We start from the raw sequence: 19,334 nt of genomic DNA, 5'->3' as shown, positions 1-19,334 counted from the left end.
TTACACATTGTAACTCACAACTTCCAATTAAAAAATAAATTTTTCACATTTCAGATCATTTATTAAAAATACAAAACTAGAAGGTTGGATAAGTGTCCACCCCCCTGAGTTAATAATAATAATAATAATGCATTTATTTTATATAGCGCTTTTCAGGAAGCCCAAAGACGCTTTGACAGAGTGCAAAACATAATGCATAGCAAAACATAAAAACAATTGCAAAAGACAAGAATCAATAGGGAAATATTGAAAGCAAAAAGGAGGGAGAAGGAGAAGAGATAGTCAGGGGTTAAATGCTGTGGGTTAAATGTTGAATGCAGTGTTGAACAGGTGGGTCTTGAGTGATGTTTTGAATGTGGTGAGTGAGGAGGAGTCTCTGATGGTGTGAGGTAGTGAGTTCCAGAGGGTGGGAGCAGCGATGGAGAAGGCCCTGTCCCCCCAGGATCTGAATTTGGTCCGGATGGGGGGGGGGGGTCAGGAGGTTGGTACCAGCAGAGCGGAGGTTACGGTTGGGAGTGTGTCTGGAGAGGAGGTCAGCCAGGTAGGATGGGGCCAGGTTATGGAGGGCTTTGTAGGTCAAGAGGAGGATTTTGTACTGGATTCTCTAGGAGATGGGGAGCCAGTGAAGCTTGTAAAGGATGGGGGTGATGTGGTCACGGGTCCGTGAATGGGTGAGTAGACGGGCAGCAGAGTTCTGAATGTATTGGAGTTTATTGGTGATTGTTGAGGGTGAACCATAGAGGAGGCTATTGCAGTAGTCCAGACGGGAGGTGATGAAGGCATGGATGAGGGTTTCTGCAGCCATGGAGGAGAGGGATGGACGGAGACGGGCGATGTTTTTCAGGTGAAAGAAGGCTGTCTTTGTGATCTGTTTAGTGTATTTGTCGAAGGAGAGGGTTTGGTCAAAGATGATGCCAAGATTCCGGATGTGAGGTGAGGTGGACACTGGGACACTGGGACACCGTCGATGTTGAGGGCAAAGTTATGGGTGGATTTTATGAGCGTTTTTGGGCCAATGATGATTATTTCAGATTTATCACAGTTAAGTTTGAGGAAGTTGATTTGAAGCCAGGATTTTATTTCAGTGATGCAGTTTGTCAGGATCGAGTGGGGGCGGTGGAGATGGACTTGGTGGAGATGAAAAGCTGGATGTCATCAGCGAAGCAGTGGAATTGGAGACCATGACGGCGGATTAAGTGACCAAGGGGGGACAGGTACAGGATGAAGAGGAGGGGGCCAAGAACTGAACCTTGGGGGACACCTTGGGGGAGGGGAGCAGTGGGGGATTTGCAGTTATTGATGGAGATGAACTGGCGTCTGTCAGAGAGGTATGATTTGATCCAAGAGAGGGCAGTGCCGGTAATGTTAAAGGTGGTTTCAAGTCGGGTGAGGAGGATGGTGTGATCGATGGTGTCAAAGGCGGCACTGAGGTCGAGGAGGATGAGAATGTTGAGGTTGCCAGCGTCAGAGTGGAGGAGAAGGTCGTTGGTGATTTTGAGGAGAGCAGTTTCAGTACTGTGGTTGTAGCGGAATCCGGATTGGAATGTTTCATGCAGGTTATTGGCAGAGAGGTGATGTTTGAGTTGAGTGGCTACAGCGCGTTCCAAAACTTTCGACAGAAAGGGTAGGTTGGAGATGGGTCTGAAGTTGTTTAGGGTGTCAGGGTTTAGTCCAGGTTTTTTAAGAATGGGGGTAACAGCAGCAATTTTGAGGGATGGTGGGACGATGCCTGTAGACAGGGAGGAGTTTATTGTTGCAATGATAAGTGGAGAGAGAGCAGGAAGGGAGGCCTTGACAAAGCTGGAGGGGATGGGGTCAAGAGTGCAGGTGGCAGTTTTCATTCCTATGAGGAGTTCAGAGAGGTCAGTAGGGGAGACTGGGGAGAATTGAGACAGGGGATGGCAGGATATGGGGGGGCAGGTGGTTTGAGGGGGAGCGGGTACTGTTGTAGGTTTGAGGTCAAGCTGTTGTAGATGTTTTCAATTTTGCGTTGGAAGAATGAAAGGCAGGAGATGCAGTTGTCTACTGTGAATGACTGGGTGGTGGTGTTCAGGGGGCTGAGGAGTTTGTTTATTGTAGAGAAGAGTGCTTTTGGGTTTCCGGAGCCAGAGTGGATAATTTGAGAGTAGTAGGCGGAGCGGGCGCGGGAGAGGGCATCTTTGTAGTGTTGTAGGTGGTCCTTGTAGGCTTGGGAGTGAACTGTGAGACCCGTTTTATTGCGGAGTCTTTCAAGTTGGCGAGCACGAGTTTTCATCAGGCGGAGTTCAAGGGTAAACCAGGGAGCAGAATGGGTGAAAGAAACTGTTTTGGTTTTTATAGGCGCAAGTTGGTCAAGGCAGGAGGAGAGAGTGTGGTTGTAGTAGTCAGTGAGGTCAGAAGGGATGTGGAGTACCTTTGTACTTGGTGGAAGTACCTTTGACAGCAATTACAGCTGTGAGTCTGTTGTGATAGGTCTCTACCAACTTTGCACACCTTGATTAGGCAATATTTGCCCATTCTTCTGTACAAAACTGTTCAAGCTCAATTAAGTTGTGTGGGGAGCGTTGATGGACAGTAATATTCAAATCATGCCACAGAATTTTGATTGGATTTAGGTCAGGACTCTGACTGGACCACTCAAGGACATTTCACTTTTGTTCCTTACCCACTCCAGTGTAGCTTTGGCTGTGTGTTTCAGGTCATTGTCATGCTGAAAGGTGAACCTCCATCTCAATTTCAGCTTTTTTGCTATCGGATTTTTCTGTATTTTGCTCCATCCATTTCCCTTTCTATCCTGACAAAACCCCCCTCCCCCCAGTCCCTGCTGATGGGAAACATCCCCATAACATGATGCTGCCAATACAATGCTTCACAGTAGGGATGGTGTTGTTTGGGTGATGTGCAGCGTTGGGTTTGCATTTAGGCCAAAAAGTTCAATCCTGGTTTCGTCAGACCACAAACCTTTTTGCCACATGGCTTCAGAATCTACGGAGTGTTTTTTTGCATAACTCAAACGCGACACAAGGTGGGCTTTTTTGAGTAATGGCTTCCTTCTTGCCACCCTACTGTGCAGGCCAGACTTGTGGAGTGCTTGGGATATTGTTGTCATGTGCATACAGTGAGCAGTCTTTGCCATAAAGGTCTGTATCTCTTTCAAAGTTGCCATTGGCCTCTCGGTGGCCTCTCTGATCAGTCTCCTCCTTGCTTGGTTATCCAGTTTGGAGGAACGGCCTGATCTAGGCAGGGTATTGGTGGAACCATACACCTTCCACTTCTTAATGATTGTCTTCACTGTGCTCCAAGGGATATTCAAGGCTGGTGAAATTTTTTTATACCCATCCCCTGATCTGTGCCTTTCCACAACTTTATCCCAGAGGTCTTTTGAAAGATCCCTGGTGCTCATGCTTGAGTCTTTGCTGTGAAATGCACTACTCAGCAGAGGAAACCTACAGTAACAGCTGATTTTATTCTGAAATAATCAGAATCACTACAATTGAACACAGTTGGAAGCCAATTAACTTGGTGTGTGATTTTGAAGTTGATTGGTTACACCTGAGCTTAGTTACAATTGCTATTACTAGGGCATTGCCCGTACTATATCTATATCTAAAATTATATCCCCCCCCCCCTCTATTTACATGAAATGGTTTGGTCCAAAGCGAACGGCTTGCGAGTACGGTGACAATCCCCCCCCTCTATTTACATGCAATGGTTTGGTCCAAAGCGAACGGCTTCCGGAGTTTGGTAAAGAAATCGCCATCGCGTGCACAAACGCGCAGGAAAGCGAATGAATCGCAAATTCGTTGTTATTAGTTTTAAAACATAGTTTAACGCCAACATAGCGCCAACATAGTTTGCAAACGTGAAATAAATGAATACGCTCTCAAATGTGCCATCCGAGGCAGAGTGTGTCCTCCACGTTCGGCACACGCGATCGTTCGCTGCTCTCTGATTGGTTGAATCGTTTTTTGGACATAGCTCGGTAAGTAATTGTCCGATTAATATGAAACCTTGAAAAGGCACATCCTCGGGTCCCCAGCAATATACCTGGCAAGTTTCAAGTATATCGGACCGGTAGTTGTCGAGAAACAGCGGTCACAGACAAACAAACAAACGTACAGACGTACAGAGATTACTGGAATTATAGATAGATAAGGGGGGATGAAGACATATCCAACCAAGATATTCTAGTTTTGTATTTTTAAATAATTTTCTGAAATTTGTAGAATTTTTTTCATTTAGAAGTTGTCGGTTACAATGCATAAATAAAGTTGGAAAAAGTCTGATTTAATGCATTTTAATTCCAGGCTATAAGGCAACAAAAGGTGAAATTTTTGAAAGGGGGTGTAGACTTTCTATAGGCACCGTTTGATGATTTTTTTTTTTTTGTGTACAAGATCGAGGCTCGTGAAAGAGCTAACATTAATCACACAAAAAGTCAAACCGACACATAAAACACAAAATAAGGGGAGCTGTAGACAAGATGGGGAGAGAGGGGGAAGGATGCAAACACAACATTTGAGAGCAGGGACATCGAGAGAACTGTGGGAGGGAGACGACTTGAGGGGAGGTGGGAGAGGTATAAAACATATGGACACTGCAAGGACTTCCAGAAAAGAAGTTGGAATTTCAAAAAAGTGTATCTGGGGTGAATTAGCGGGGGTAGAAAAGATGGCATGATATTTCAAAAAGTTGTGGATGACTTATGACAAAAGTAGGTGGATGGATAGGTTCGGTGAGAAGAACAAGCTCATTCGCTTTTGGTCCATTTCTGAATCCAGATCAAATCTATCAGTGGATTGGATACAAAACATAAACTGTCCAGCCTAGCGATGGTATGCTCTCTACCGAGTGCCCTTCCAGTTATCTTTGTGTTCCCTCGATAGTTTGATTGGGGTTTTTTGTTGTACTACAGCTATTGTTTTGCCATCATTTATCTTTATGTGAGCTTTGTGAGCCTTCCTTGACATTACAATTTTCTATTTCTGTTGACCAATTAACATTATTATTATTATTATTATTATTATTATTGTTATTATTGTTATTATTATTAAAGATTATTATAAGCGAATTTGTGGAGACGATTCTGAGAAAACCGTTACAGCCAGCTCTAAGAAACTCTAACTGCTTTTATATACTGATGTAAACTAATGCTTGACTAATTGTGTTTTTTGCACCTCGACCTTTTTGGCCACCATATTGGATTTAACATAAAACCTAAAAATAAATTCTTCTTTGAAAGCGCTCAACGGATCAATGCAAAACTTTAAACACATGATCCACAACAGATGGGATATGTTTGAAAAATAAATAAATCATTGGTCGCAAAAAAACGGACACATAAGACATAATAAAGGGAGCGGGAGACAAGATGGGGAGAGAGGGGGAGGCACACAAATACAACATTTGAGAGCAGGGACATCGGGAGATCTGTGGGAGGGGGTGGGCTTGGGGGGAGGAGGCGTGGGAAGGGGCGGGGGGGGGGGGGAAGAGGTACAAAACACATGGACACTGCTCGGACGTCCAGGAAAGAAAGAAGTCGGTATTTCAAAAAAAGTGGATCTGGGCTTTAGGGCTTTTTCTGGGGTTTAGGACACTTCAGGGCTTTTTGTGGCACTTTGTGATTGGCAAAGAAAAATTCAGAAAACCCCTTTAGGGTAGGAGAGGTAAAAACTTCAGGGAGAGTTTGGCAGCCATATTGGATTTAAAAAACCTTCTCCAAAATGGCTTAACTGATCGATATAAAATTTTACAAATATGATCAACTACACTTTTATGACAATTATGACAGTCATCAGTCATGTGATATGGCAGCTATATTGGATTGAATTTTTTTTTAATCTTCTTCTCTGAAACTTTTTAACCAAATGATACAAAAGTACATGTATGATTGACTACCCATTAGGAAAGTTTTTGAATACGACAACCTCATCAGTCACATGGGTTGGCAGCCATATTGCATTCAAGGAAAAACTTTTTATAAGCTTCTTCTCTGAAACTGCTTTACCGTTTGATGCGAAACTTTAAATATACATATGATCACGTAGCCATGGAGAAAAAGTTTTGAAAATGATTACATCATCAATCCCTTAGTTAGTCAGCCATATTGGATTGAAAAAAATCTTTCAAAATCCTTTTCTTCAAAACTGCTTACCCGATCGATACAAAACTTTACAGATTTGATTGACTCTCCATGTGGAAATTTATTTGAGTTTGACATTTTTGTCATCAGTCACATGGTTTGGCAGCTGTATTGGATTGAAGGAAAAACTTTAAAAATCCCCTTGTTTGAAACCACTTAACTGATCAAAGTGAAACTTTAAATATATGATCGCAATCCCATGGGGAGTTTTGAAAACAATGATATAATCAGTCATGTGATTTGGCAGCCATATTGGATTGAAGGAAAAACTTAAAAAACCATTTCTGAAACCGCTTATCCGATCGACATTAAACTTCGAACATATGATTGAGTACCCATGGCAATTAAACATTCCGAATTGAAGTCTGAATGCAACTTAAACTGTATTAACAACACTAAAAGTACCGACATGGATGGAAACCGATCATCACTGCTCACAGTTCTAGTTGACTTTGATATTGTTCTTTATGCCATGTCACTCCAACATACTTCCTTTCCTGAAAGATTGATATGGATATAAGCCACTTGTAATAAAGGACAATTTTAATGTTGGTTGACCAGCTGTCTTCCTTTCAGTTTAAAATTCATGTCAGTACACCCACCATGAACAGAGAAATAAAAGTACCATGTAGTTTCAAAAGTAGCTTAATAGGAAGCTCAAGTCAGAGTTGGCGACTCGAGTCGCAACATTTTGCGACTTGTGACTTAAATCGAAATTGACAAAATTGATTTGAGACTTGGACTTAGGACTTGGTGTCTGGGGACTTGCGACTTGCTTGAAACTTTCATGTGACTTGAGTTTATAATTGCCTGTTCACAATGTTCAGAGAATAATCGTTGAACAAACATTGACTTAAAACAGGTGTTAAAATAAATGGTGAATGTCATCAATATTCATATCGAATTGGGGAAACTTGGCCTCATGCATGTTCTGACCAAATAAAACGATTTTGTGATGATTCAAATGTCATTTGACTTGGATTGTTTAAACTTGGTTAATAATTGTAAATTGTATTATAATTTATCATAAAAAAAAAACAAAACACAAAAGTATGGTTTATGTTAAAAGACATCAATTGAAGTTAATAAATTATACTTTTCATTTTCTCCAGTGTCCCGTCCTCTTTCTGCTTCCACAGCGTCTTTCCCCCTTCCTGATTCCCCACCTTCCTTCCTGATTATATGTTTCATTTTAACGTACGTAATAAATATTCAAGTAAATTATTAAAATCTCCTTTCCCATTCCACATTGAATGCTTTGGTTCTAAGCGTAAACAATTTAAACATAAGCTGACGTTACTTTCTAGTCTCGTGTACATATGGTCAAGTTGGTACACTAGATATGAGGAGTAAATTTAACATAAATTTATTTTTGCTGGGAAGAAAGCAAAAAATGCACACTGTATGAAATAAAAACTTGAGTTAAAAAGCTTTTCAGAATATACATTGCAATAAATGAAGCACTGTGTCTTAATTCCTTGATAGCTTGTACTCGAAGGTTTATAAGTAAATGTGGGACTTGGCACAAGTTTAAGTCATACCATGGTGACTTGCTGACATCTCTGGCTCAAGCTACAACATATTTGTTACAAGTACTCTATATCCATAGCTTGGCTATATTTCCAGTAGCTTTTAGATTTAGTTCGCAAAGGGGCCATTTCATTTTTATATGTGTACGTACACATGTGGGGCTCACACCAAAATCTAAAAAAAAACATCCAGATTTTTATTTTTTGCGTTCTGTGATTGAAACAATTAAATCAATTCGGCTGGAAATTTAGACACGTAGTGCAGTTTTTCTTTGAAAACAAATAGAAAGGAAAGAAGAAGACTCGTTATAGAGTATAGACAGTCAATGATATTTAATTTTTCTTAAATGTTTCACTGCTTAATTTCAGATTATTTGCTACCTATAACCTTTGTTCCAGTGAAATGTCTAGTGACTTCCAATGACCTGAATAGCCGAAGCCTACATGTTCCAGACACCTTCAGAAACCACTGGAGAGAGAAGGTAAGCTTGTTGAATCACACATTAAGAAACACAATGATCAGTGTTATTTACACTTCATATCAAGCTGGGATTTCAGCACTGGTAGACACACATCATTGTCAGAAATACACAATAGGTGTCTATCTGTCTGTCTGATGATTTTGACCGTGATACATTCGGTCGTTACTTATCCAATCTCAACCAAACTTGACAGGAGGACTAAGGGTCACACAATGAAGGTTGTAGCGAATTAATTCCCACCCTCCCCAAGGGTCTTCTGCCACTGGTACGTCTTCCACTTGTGGGTGGTATGATACAGGTTATAAGAAAATTTCAAAGTCACTCATTATCCCTTTGGGTACAGTCAAATCCATCATTAAGAAGTGAAATATGTCAACACCATTCTTACTGTCAAGCATGGTGCTGGCAGTGTCATGTTATGGGGCTGCTTTTCATCAGCAGGGACTGGCAAGCTTGTCAGGATAGAAGGGACAATGGACGGTGCAAGTACGAGATTCACATTTCAGCAGGACAATGATACCAAAGCACAGAGCTAAAGCCACACAGGTGGTGTTGAATAAGAAGAAAATAAATGTTCTTGAGTGGCCCAGTCAAAGTCTTGACTTTATCCCAATTCAACATTTATGGCGAGACGTGAAGATTACAGCCCTTCGACGATCCCCATCAAACTTGGTGGAATTGGAGCAATTTTCACGTGATTAATGTGCAAAGATTTCACCATCTCAATGGGTAAAGCTGGTAGAGACTTACCCAAAAAGACTCATTGTAGTCATTGCTGCAAAAGGTGCTTCCACCAAGTACTGAACTAGGGGCTGAATACTTTTGCAACCAGTGAATTTTGATTTGTACATGTTTTTTGCAAGTATTACTAACATGTAACCTCCTTCAACTATAACAGTGTTTATAATTTGATCTCTTCAGTTATGAATAAAAATATCATTTGGAAAAATTGTTTCTACATAATTCATAATTCATCTAAATGTGGCATTATTGGTAGGCGGTGAATACTTTTGCAGGCCACTGTATGTTTGAAATGAGGGTTGCACAGATAACTGTTGCTGAAATAACAATGTGTGATTGAATGATCATTTAATTCTCGCAGCAGTATCAGTAATACTACCTGTTGTAATCGAACCAGATGCTTTAGAATTTAGATGATGATTTCACTGCATTCCTGTGATACTGACAGGTTCTATGTAAAGCCTATTCACCATTTTAACCTCAATATTACATCATCACATGCATTTCAGGATCACGCGTTTGTTCTACCCTTGAAGACATCGTTTGAGTTCACATGCCATTTGTGCAAAGAAATCCAAGGGACAAAACTTGTTGAGTGCAACGAAGGAGTGGTTGAATTACCAGAATGCCAAGCTGGTATGTTGTATTTGGGGCACATTCATTGAGTTTCTACTTCTTATTCAGATTTCACTCATGGAACTGTATATTACCAAGTATTGGGATGGCACACCCAAACTTGAAATTAACTTTCCAACCCTGCATGTGCATTCTTTTCCCACAATGAAAAGCGTGGTGCACATTGTAATGGTGTAATAATCCAGGAGAGCAATACAGCTGTTAGGAATTAGTTTGAGGACAACATTGCAATTCTGCAATGGCCATTCGAGAGTCCCAAATGAACATGTCTGGAATACCGCCTAAGGGAGGGAGTGAACAGTTTATCATCAATTACTGAACCTGCTACTTGCCCTGAAGGGAAGCCAGGTGTTGGCTTAGTGGTTAGGGTGCTGGCTTGGATCCTGGGTCCCTAGGATGATCCCTAGGATCCTGGGCTCAAATCCCGGTCGATCGCTGAATTAACGCCAGGGGGGTTGACTCAGCCTGTCATCTTTCCGAGGTCGGCAAATTGAGTACCAGTCACTGGTAATTCCCTGCGTGTTGCAAGAGGCGACTACCAGGGTTGGCGGCAGGAAGGGCATCCGGTCGTAAAACATTGCTTCAAAAAGGGGACCACGGTGCCCGAAAAAGGCCAACCCCTGCTCTGCCGAGAAAAATGGCCTCTAAAGGTGGTTCACTTGCCCTGAAGGAAGAATGGTAGATTATTAAACCTGATATAACCCCTCATTTGGTACAAGGTATTATTATCCCCAGCTATTTGAAAAAACAAAAGGGGGTTATTGCAGGTGGCTCCGTTTGTTTGTTTGTCTGTCACGCTATCTCCTCCCAAGTAGTTTTGCAGAAATCCACTATACGTGGTAGTTATGATCTCCCCATAGCTAGAAGGTACAAGAGCAGTGTTATTTTTGGTCCTGCTGCTGGGGGCAAAGTTCAAATACTAAAAAATGCAATTATGGCCACATTTTAAAATTAAACTTTGTATACGCAATCAACATTGGGGTACATATGAAATAGGTAACGATTTTTTTTTTTTAACCCTGGTTCATGTCTCAGAGGGTGGGCACCTTGGGGTCACAGGGGTCCTAAACCGATTTTTTTTTCAACACAAAATATGATATCGAGTCTTTCCTGGTATAACTTTTTGCCATGTTTCAACCTTGCTTTAGGAGGGAAGCATGGGGATTTGCGATGGAGCGCCATCAAGTTCGCTGTCGTTGATGTTGCCATTTTATTGGGAATCAAATTCAGTTATGAATAAATAACCCTGCATGTTTCCTCACTGTGCCAATACATTCGTAATATAGTCTGGGAAACAGTACATTAAACATTCCCTTTAAAATTCTGTTTTCTATATAGTTTGCTGCAGTGTACAAGAGGCTGAGTTCAGAAAACGAAACTTGAAGGTTCCTCCAAATTTCCAGCACCAGGTACATTTACAAATGTTTGTTTTATCCTCCATAAAGTTTTATCTGTTACATATTCATGCTAAAATATCCCTGTGAATTGGTATATTTAGTGTATTGGTAAAGCATTTACTGTTGGTTAATAGGGACAGACTCATCATACTACCTACGAAGAATATAATATAATGGATGATATCAGTAGATGTGCTGATGCTACGTGCCCAAAGCATGGAGACAAATGTATTAAAGTGTTTCTTTAACCCTTTGAGTACGGGATTTTTTTTGATTAAAAATACCCCCGGTACGGAATTAATTTGGCATTTTGGTACGGGAATGCAACCACGTACTGACGATCTATTTATAGGTATAGTCGATGACGTGTAGTAACGTCATCCGTACACAAAACTTTTTTGCGGGTTGCGGCACTGGACGTCATCCCTACTCAAAGGGTTAAGTCTGTCCCTATTAACCAACAGTATATGTTTGACCAATTAATGTCCCAAGATCCGAAAAATTTGACCGCAAAACCGGGTTACCCCATTTTATGTACAAACATTCATTTATGGTGGCCATTTTGAAATTTCAAGGTCAAGATGGCTATTTTGAAGTTTCAAAGTTGTTCAGTTGAATTTTTTCACGTCAGAAAACACACAACTAGACACCAAGATCATCGAAATTGGACAATCTTAACCGTATTAGTAAATTTGACCCCCTGCCCAAAGTGCGTTGACCTTTTCATGTTTCTGTCCAAAGCGCGGTAACTAAAGTTCAGAGATAGGGCAAACTATACCTTTTTGGATTCCGTATGACCAGACGAGTAATTTGGTGCACATTTCAAAAGGATTAGAATATTTTTCAATGTTGACCCCTGTTTGACCTCATTTGACCCCTACCGAAAATTGCCAGAACTTTGAAGAGGGCAACCCAAGCCAAATTTGTTCAGTACCCTTCAGGCATGTTAAAAACACTTTCAAACCTTTGTTCCAGAGATTTGGTCACGGGACATTAGTACTGATCCTCTACGATAATGGTTGGAGTGTCTGCCCTGAGTTTGGCAGGTCAGTGGTTCAAACCTTGTCTGAGTCATACCAAATATTTAAAAATAGTAAGTGCTGCTTGTTTGCTTGGGTTGAGCACAGACAAACAACGTTGGTAAGGCAATGAAGGCAATGGCAAACCACCCAGTGTAACCCTTGCCAAGATAAACTGCTTCAGCAGCACCAACGCTCTGGAAAGAGTACATCAAAACCCAAAAAGTGAATGTATTATCTATTTTACAATTAATTAGTTACTGTGATACAAGATTTAAATGGAATTGAGTCAATTTGTCATTATGTTTTGAAATGTCTTTGAACATGAAATATGTGCTTTATCATCAGAAATGCATCAAAATATTAATTGAGCAGGGAATTGCAAACATTATCATTTGTTTTCAATTGCTTGCAGTGGCTTTTCATATGGGCTTAAGAAAGAAACATGTTTTTGCAAATCATTTAATAGAGTTGAGAGTGCCACATGTAACATATGAGAGTACCATATTGCTTTGCAATTCAAGTCCCCTACAAAGTTTCAGTTATGTACAAACATATCCCTTTATTTGGGCGATGTATACTGCTGAAAAAAAACACCCGAGGTACATACATGAAGCAAAAAGATGCATACAGCTTATGAGCATATTTAATACATCGTGGTTATATATCATTCCAATTGCACTTGGCCATGGACTAACACCCAGGTCTAACGCCTGAGGCTTGCCGAATTGTGCTGCTTCATTGAATGGCGGCGCATGATTTTAATTGGGGTGGAGTTAGGCCAGCTATCCAGCCAATGGGTGTAAAGCAGTGGGTGGAGTCAGGGTAGCTGAAAATTGACCCATGTATAATATATGATATTTTCTCAGTTCAAAAAGGACATAACTCTGTGAAAAATTGGTGAAACGCCTCCAAAACTCAAACCTGTTCCATTACTGTACCAAGTTTCAGTTGCATATGTTAAAAAGTATGGAAAAAGTGCAGAAAACCACAGGTGGGGCAGACAGACAGATAGACAGATAGATGAAAAATCACTCAGAGCGACACTTGGCAAAAGAGAACAAAGTAGGATCACACTCGGTCGAGCATCCTTTTGACTTCACAAATAATTGGTGGTTGAATTATGTGACCTGATATGCGAATCTTCTTCAAATTAAGTTAATCAGATAAAAATTGTCAATTTTATAAATCCAGCCTATGTTGACTTTTTGGCCTATGTTGGCCTCAAAAATTGTTTCAGTGAGCTGATATGCAAATCCTATTCAGATTTCAAGTCAATCGGATGAAAATTTAGGATTTTAGAAATTTGATAAAAAGTGGTTGATCTTTGGCTTTTGTTGACGTTTTGGCCAATGCTGATCTCAAAAATAGTTGGTGGTTGAATTCAGTTAGCCGATATGTAAATCCTATTCAAATTTCAAGTCAATCGGATGAAAATTGAGGATTTTAGAAATCTGAAAAAAAGGTTGACCTTTTGGCCTATGTTGACCTTTTGACCTCAAATATATATAGGATTTTGTTGGACCACGAACTCTTCCATTTGGTGAAGTTTTGTGAAGATCAGTTTAAAATTGTGACCTGTAGGCAAGTATAAGTGAGTGGACAGACAAACAAACACACAAACCGGAGTGATCAACATACTTGTCAAAAAAAATTTTTTTTGCCAAGTAATGAAGTGCAAACCTATAGTCCCCTCTGGGTAGGGGACTAATAAAATCTTTACAAGAGCGAAGTGGATGGCAGGCCATCGCAAAGCCCCACACTTCCCACATAAAGCAAAGTTGAAAGATAAGCAAAAGGTTCCATCAGGAATGACCCAATATCAAATTTATACTTCATTTTTTTTTCCCCCTATTTTGACCCCTGTAACTCCATGTCTCCATCCCCTGTGGCATGAACCGTCCGTCTGTCTTCCGTTATGCTATCTCCTCCTAAACGGTTGTGGAGAAATTCACCAAACTTAATGGTTGTGATCATCACATGGCAAGAAGGTGCAAAAGCAGTACCAATTTTGGTCCCACACCCTGGGGTCTTGTTGTGGGGTTTAAAGGTCAATATGAAAAATCACTTTCAAAAACCTCCAGTTTTGCAGTTCTTGGACATGTTAAATAAGGTGGTGTATAAGACTGCTTCAATATCGCTAAACTTCCGGAATTCTTTTTTGACAATCTTTAAATTCATTTTATAATTTAAAATGAAGTACTGTATAAACCGAAACACTGCATGGGGTAGCAACGTGTTCTATGAACTCTCTAGTTCCTTAAGTATCTGTTCAGTTAAGAGTATTATAATACACGTGGGTAAATATGCATTGCTGATGTATTAGATAGATGTTCTTTTCCCCCATCTGCAGTGTTGTTTTTGCGATATAACCGTTTATTTTCAAACCCAGGATAGGTAGGTCATATGCGAGAATGCATACCTCGAAGTGTAGGCTATCCTGCCAGCCCACAGTAGCCGGACAGGTGGTAAGTTTTACAGAAACACAGGAACAAGTGGCTGTAAAATGAATTAACTTATGTCAGGAAACAAACAAACAACCGAACTGCTCCCTCACTCCACCAATATCTTGTATTATTTGTATTTACTCCTCCTTCCAAAAGAATTGATCTACATGGAGCATCTTGCAGTAAAACCATTGGGGACATTTTATCTTTAACTTCTTTTATGTTCAGTTGTTCACACTCCCGAACAAATCTTTATCTGACAGTGTGCTGCAGAGTTAGCCATGTAACTTCAAGGTGTTGAGTCTCGGTTTGTTTCTCAGCCTTTATATACACTGCAGTTCATGCTTCGTTGGCAGGACATTGCATAACAAAAAGCTTTGTCTCTCGGATGGAGGATGGACGTTATGCTGGGTGTTCTCTCTACTAATATTTAGCTGGTTTACATTAAAGTACGACATTTTTCATTTAGAATAGGAGAATTATCGCCGGCACCTGAAAAATAACTAGAAATCTTGCCCGTATCTGATCCATTCAAATCTGATTGATAGTCAAATCTGATATCTGATCCATTCAAATCTGGCCTGGCCAGTCTGATTGATAAAGACTTGAGCTAAAAACCTTCCCAGATGACGTCACAAGAAGTTGGAAAGAATGGAGGGGGGGTTGGTATTTGAGCCAGGAAAATTGCGTTTGTGATTACCCTAATATTGCAGGCATTTATCAAAGTTCTTGGGCCTGGAGTTATCCGACAGTGGAATGTTTTACTGATCATCCATGCATGTTATAAAGAAGGGCAAAAATTGTTTTTAAGTTAAAAAAAAAAAAAAGCTCCTCCAGCCAAACTTGTTCATGCCACCTGGATAAGATGGATGTGCAAGTTTCCACCAATACATAACGTTTCACCGATACATAAAATTTCCAGCTATACATAAAGTTTCCACCGATACATAAAGTTTCCACCGATACATAAAGTTTCCACCGATACATAAAATTTCCACCGATACATAAAGTTTCCACCGATACATAAAGTTTCCACCGATACATAAAGTTTCCACCGATACATAAAATTTCCACCGATACATAAAGTTTCCACCGATACATAAAGTTTCCACCGATACATAAAGTTTCCACCGATACATAAAGTTTCCACCGATACATAAAGTTTCCACCGATACATAAAGTTTCCACCTACACATAAAGTTTCCACCTATACATAAAGTTTCTACCTATACATAAAGTTTCCACCGATACATAATGTTTCCACCTATACATAAAGTTTCCACCGATACATAAAGTTTCCACCGATACATAAAGTTTCCACCGATACATAAAGTTTCCACCTACACATAAAGTTTCTACCTATACATAAAGTTTCTACCTATACATAAAGTTTCCACCGATACATAAAGTTTCCACCGATACATAAAGTTTCCACCTATACATAAAGTTTCTACCTATACATAAAGTTTCCACCGATACATAAAGTTTCCACCTACACATAAAGTTTCCACCGATACATAAAGTTTCCACCGATACATAAAGTTTCCACCGATACATAAAGTTTCCACCGATACATAAAGTTTCCACCTACACATAAAGTTTCCACCGATACATAAAGTTTCCACCGATACATAAAGTTTCCACCTACACATAAAGTTTCCACCTATACATAAAGTTTCTACCTATACATAAAGTTTCCACCGATACATAAAGTTTCCACCGATACATAATGTTTCCACCTATACATAAAGTTTCCACCGATACATAAAGTTTCCACCGATACATAAAGTTTCCACCGATACATAAAGTTTCCACCTACACATAAAGTTTCCACCTACACATAAAGTTTCCACCTATACATAAAGTTTCTACCTATACATAAAGTTTCCACCGATACATAATGTTTCCACCTATACATAAAGTTTCCACCGATACATAAAGTTTCCACCGATACATAAAGTTTCCACCGATACATAATGTTTCCACCTATACATAAAGTTTCCACCGATACATAAAGTTTCCACCGATACATAAAGTTTCCACCGATACATAAAGTTTCCACCGATACATAAAGTTTCCACCGATACATAAAGTTTCCACCGATACATAAAGTTTCCACCGATACATAAAGTTTCCACCGATGCATAACATTTCCACCTATACATAAAGTTTCCACCTATACATAATGTTTCCACCGATACATAACATTTCCACCGATACATAAAGTTTCCACCGATACATAAAGTTTCCACCGATACATAAAGTTTCCACCGATACATAACATTTCCACCTATACATAAAGTTTCCACCGATGCATAACATTTCCACCTATACATAAAGTTTCCACCGATGCATAACATTTCCACCTATACATAAAGTTTCCACCTATACATAATGTTTCCACCGATACATAACATTTCCACCGATACATAAAGTTTCCACCGATACATAAAGTTTCCACCGATACATAAAGTTTCCACCGATACATAAAGTTTCCACCGATACATAAAGTTTCCACCGATACATAAAGTTTCCACCGATGCATAAAGTTTCCACCGATGCATAAAGTTTCCACCGATACATAAAGTTTCCACCGATACATAAAGTTTCCACCGACACATAAAGTTTCCACCGACGCATAAAGTTTCCACCGACACATAAAGTTTCCACCGACGCATAAAGTTGCCACCGATACATAAAGTTTCCACCGATACATAAAGTTTCCACCTATACATAAAATTTCCACCAATACATAAAGTTTCCACCGATACATAAAGTTCCGCTCAGAATTAAACAAAAATTAAATGGTATGTATATTTAATTATTTTAATTTTTCTCAATCAAGGGGATAATTTTGAAAATCCTTTTGTGATTGTGTTATTGATCTTTTCTTCATCTTAACAACTCATTATTCCTCTCTACCACGTAGTCATCATCCATTTACACCTTCGCAATGAATATACCAGTCGCTTTCCAGTGTGAAGAAGATCATAGCTCGAACATGCCTTTACAAAGAACATGCCGAGATGGACAGTTGGACCTGCCAAAGTGCACACCAGGTACATGTGATGAGTTAATATATTGTTGCGAATATGGAATTTGGCCTCCATATCCGCTTGTAAATATTCCCCTATTTTCTCCAATACTCCCCAACTTTCCCCAGTCCCCCATTCCCTAGTCCCATTGCATGTAAATAACAATCAGTAGAGCCGACCTTCCCCTTATTCCCCCATTAAATGTCGTGCCCAGGTCCACCGCACCACACGTAGCCAACTTTCGGACATCTTCCTAGTTATTCTTAATCTATGTCAGTTAAGGCCTCGTTTCCATTAATTATGACTCTTCGTTGCACCAGAATGTGATTATATGGCATCAGTAGTGAGTTTAGGACCTTTCCCATACCTCCTCCCATCTTCTTCCCCAAACAACAACAATAACAACAACTACAACAACAATTACAACAACAACAGAGGAGATGGCGGCGGAGCGGGGGAGGATGCGTCCTCACACCGGCTCGATTAGCTCCAGACCATGCGCTCCACGGGGTTACCCCGAAGGGGCTGGCTGTCAGCTCCTCGTCAGGGGCGGAGCCAGTAACCCCCCCCGCACGCACCCAATGAGAAGCAACGTGCCGATTCCACGAGGCGGAGCTAACGAGCCGAGGGCGTGTCACTCCCCGCCGGATATACGCAGCCGCTTGCCGGACGTGACGTCAGATGCGCCCCCAGCTTGAGACGACAAGACGCCACCTCGAGCGCTGAGAGACCTCCTGCATCTTTTGGGCCGCGCCATCCTGTCCCTGAGCACAAGGTGCACCTTGTGCTGGCCATCGAATACCCGCTTTCCTTGTCATCAATCCCCGTGTGAGTCAGTTTTTGTCCTGTTTCTCTGTGGTCTGTCGGGAATAATATAAGGTTGTGTCTAAGTGCCTGTCTTCCTATGATGTACCTCTCGTCCCTGTAATCTGACCTTCCGCACGAATATAACCTCCTCCGGAGGTCTTGAGAACTGAACCCCTGGTGTCGTATTGTGTCATTGTAATCCAGCCGGGTGTCTTCTTTTTCTTATTGAGCCAGCGTAGCGCGACTTCGTCAACGGCGAGTATAGTCGGGTAATTTGTGCGGACACGACGGCCATTCCGCTCGGCCCACTTTAACATCAAAGTCGTGTCTGTAACAATTGGTGTCGGGAGTGAGATTCGAGGCCCGACCAAATTTTGAAAAAAAAAAAAAACGAATAGAGGAAAAAGAAAATTTGGTCAAAATTTGGAGCGGCCGAAATTTGTTTTGTTTTACGAAACTCGAATTTTGCAAGTCGCGCTATGGCGGATCAAGACGGCTGGGGTCCGGTAGGGGAGAGTGAGGTAGGGTCGGTCCAGGACCAAATTGAGGGACGTGAGGAGAGCGAAGCAGCGAGGGTAGCAGACGCGCAAAATGGCGCCTCGCTGGTCACCGCGCCCGCGACCGTGGCAGCGCCCCTGGTGGATCCGAACCTTTTTATGTTGCAAATGAGGGCCCTTATGGAACGAATGGGAGACCAAATTGTGGGAATGAGGGCTCAGGGTGAGCGATTAGAGGGCCAAATGGGGGTAATGGGGAACCGGATGGATGCTCAGGGTGAGCGATTAGAGGGCCAAATGGGGGTAATGAGGGACGAAGCGAGGGGTACTGGTGAGGGGTTAGACAAGAAATTTGGGAAGTTAGACAATAATTTTGAGGAGTTAGACAAGAAATTTGGGAAGTTAGACAATAATTTTGAGGAGTTAGACAAGAAATTTGGGAAGTTAGACAATAATTTTGAGGGGTTAGACAACGGGATAAAAGAGGTGAGAAATGGGTTAATGGGGGTAGAAAACAGAATGGCCGTTCAAGAGAATCAAATGGAAGGGATGCAAAAGGGGTTAGAGGGGTTAGAAAACAGTATGGAAGGCAAATTGAGGGACATGAGGGACCAAGCGGAAAG

At 40.9% G+C, this 19,334-nt stretch overlaps 1 protein-coding gene across 2 annotated transcripts in view; it reads left to right on the top strand.

Moving 5' to 3' along the window:
* Nucleotides 1–19,334, top strand: part of LOC137431100 (uncharacterized) — a 172,319-nt gene that overhangs the window by 18,248 nt on the left and 134,737 nt on the right. For both annotated transcript variants that reach the window (XM_078781398.1, XM_068122007.2), the window contains exons 3-6: nt 8,050–8,132; nt 9,383–9,509; nt 10,848–10,918; nt 17,302–17,431. In XM_078781398.1, the coding sequence (XP_078637524.1) occupies nt 8,050–8,132; nt 9,383–9,509; nt 10,848–10,918; nt 17,302–17,431 (411 nt within the window). The remainder of the gene's footprint in view (nt 1–8,049; nt 8,133–9,382; nt 9,510–10,847; nt 10,919–17,301; nt 17,432–19,334) is intronic.

Source organism: Myxine glutinosa, chromosome 7 (genome assembly GCF_964187855.1).
Source record: "Myxine glutinosa chromosome 7, kmMyxGlut1.1, whole genome shotgun sequence".
Taxonomy (NCBI): domain Eukaryota; kingdom Metazoa; phylum Chordata; class Myxini; order Myxiniformes; family Myxinidae; genus Myxine; species Myxine glutinosa.
This window is presented reverse-complemented; position numbering and strand designations above follow the sequence as displayed.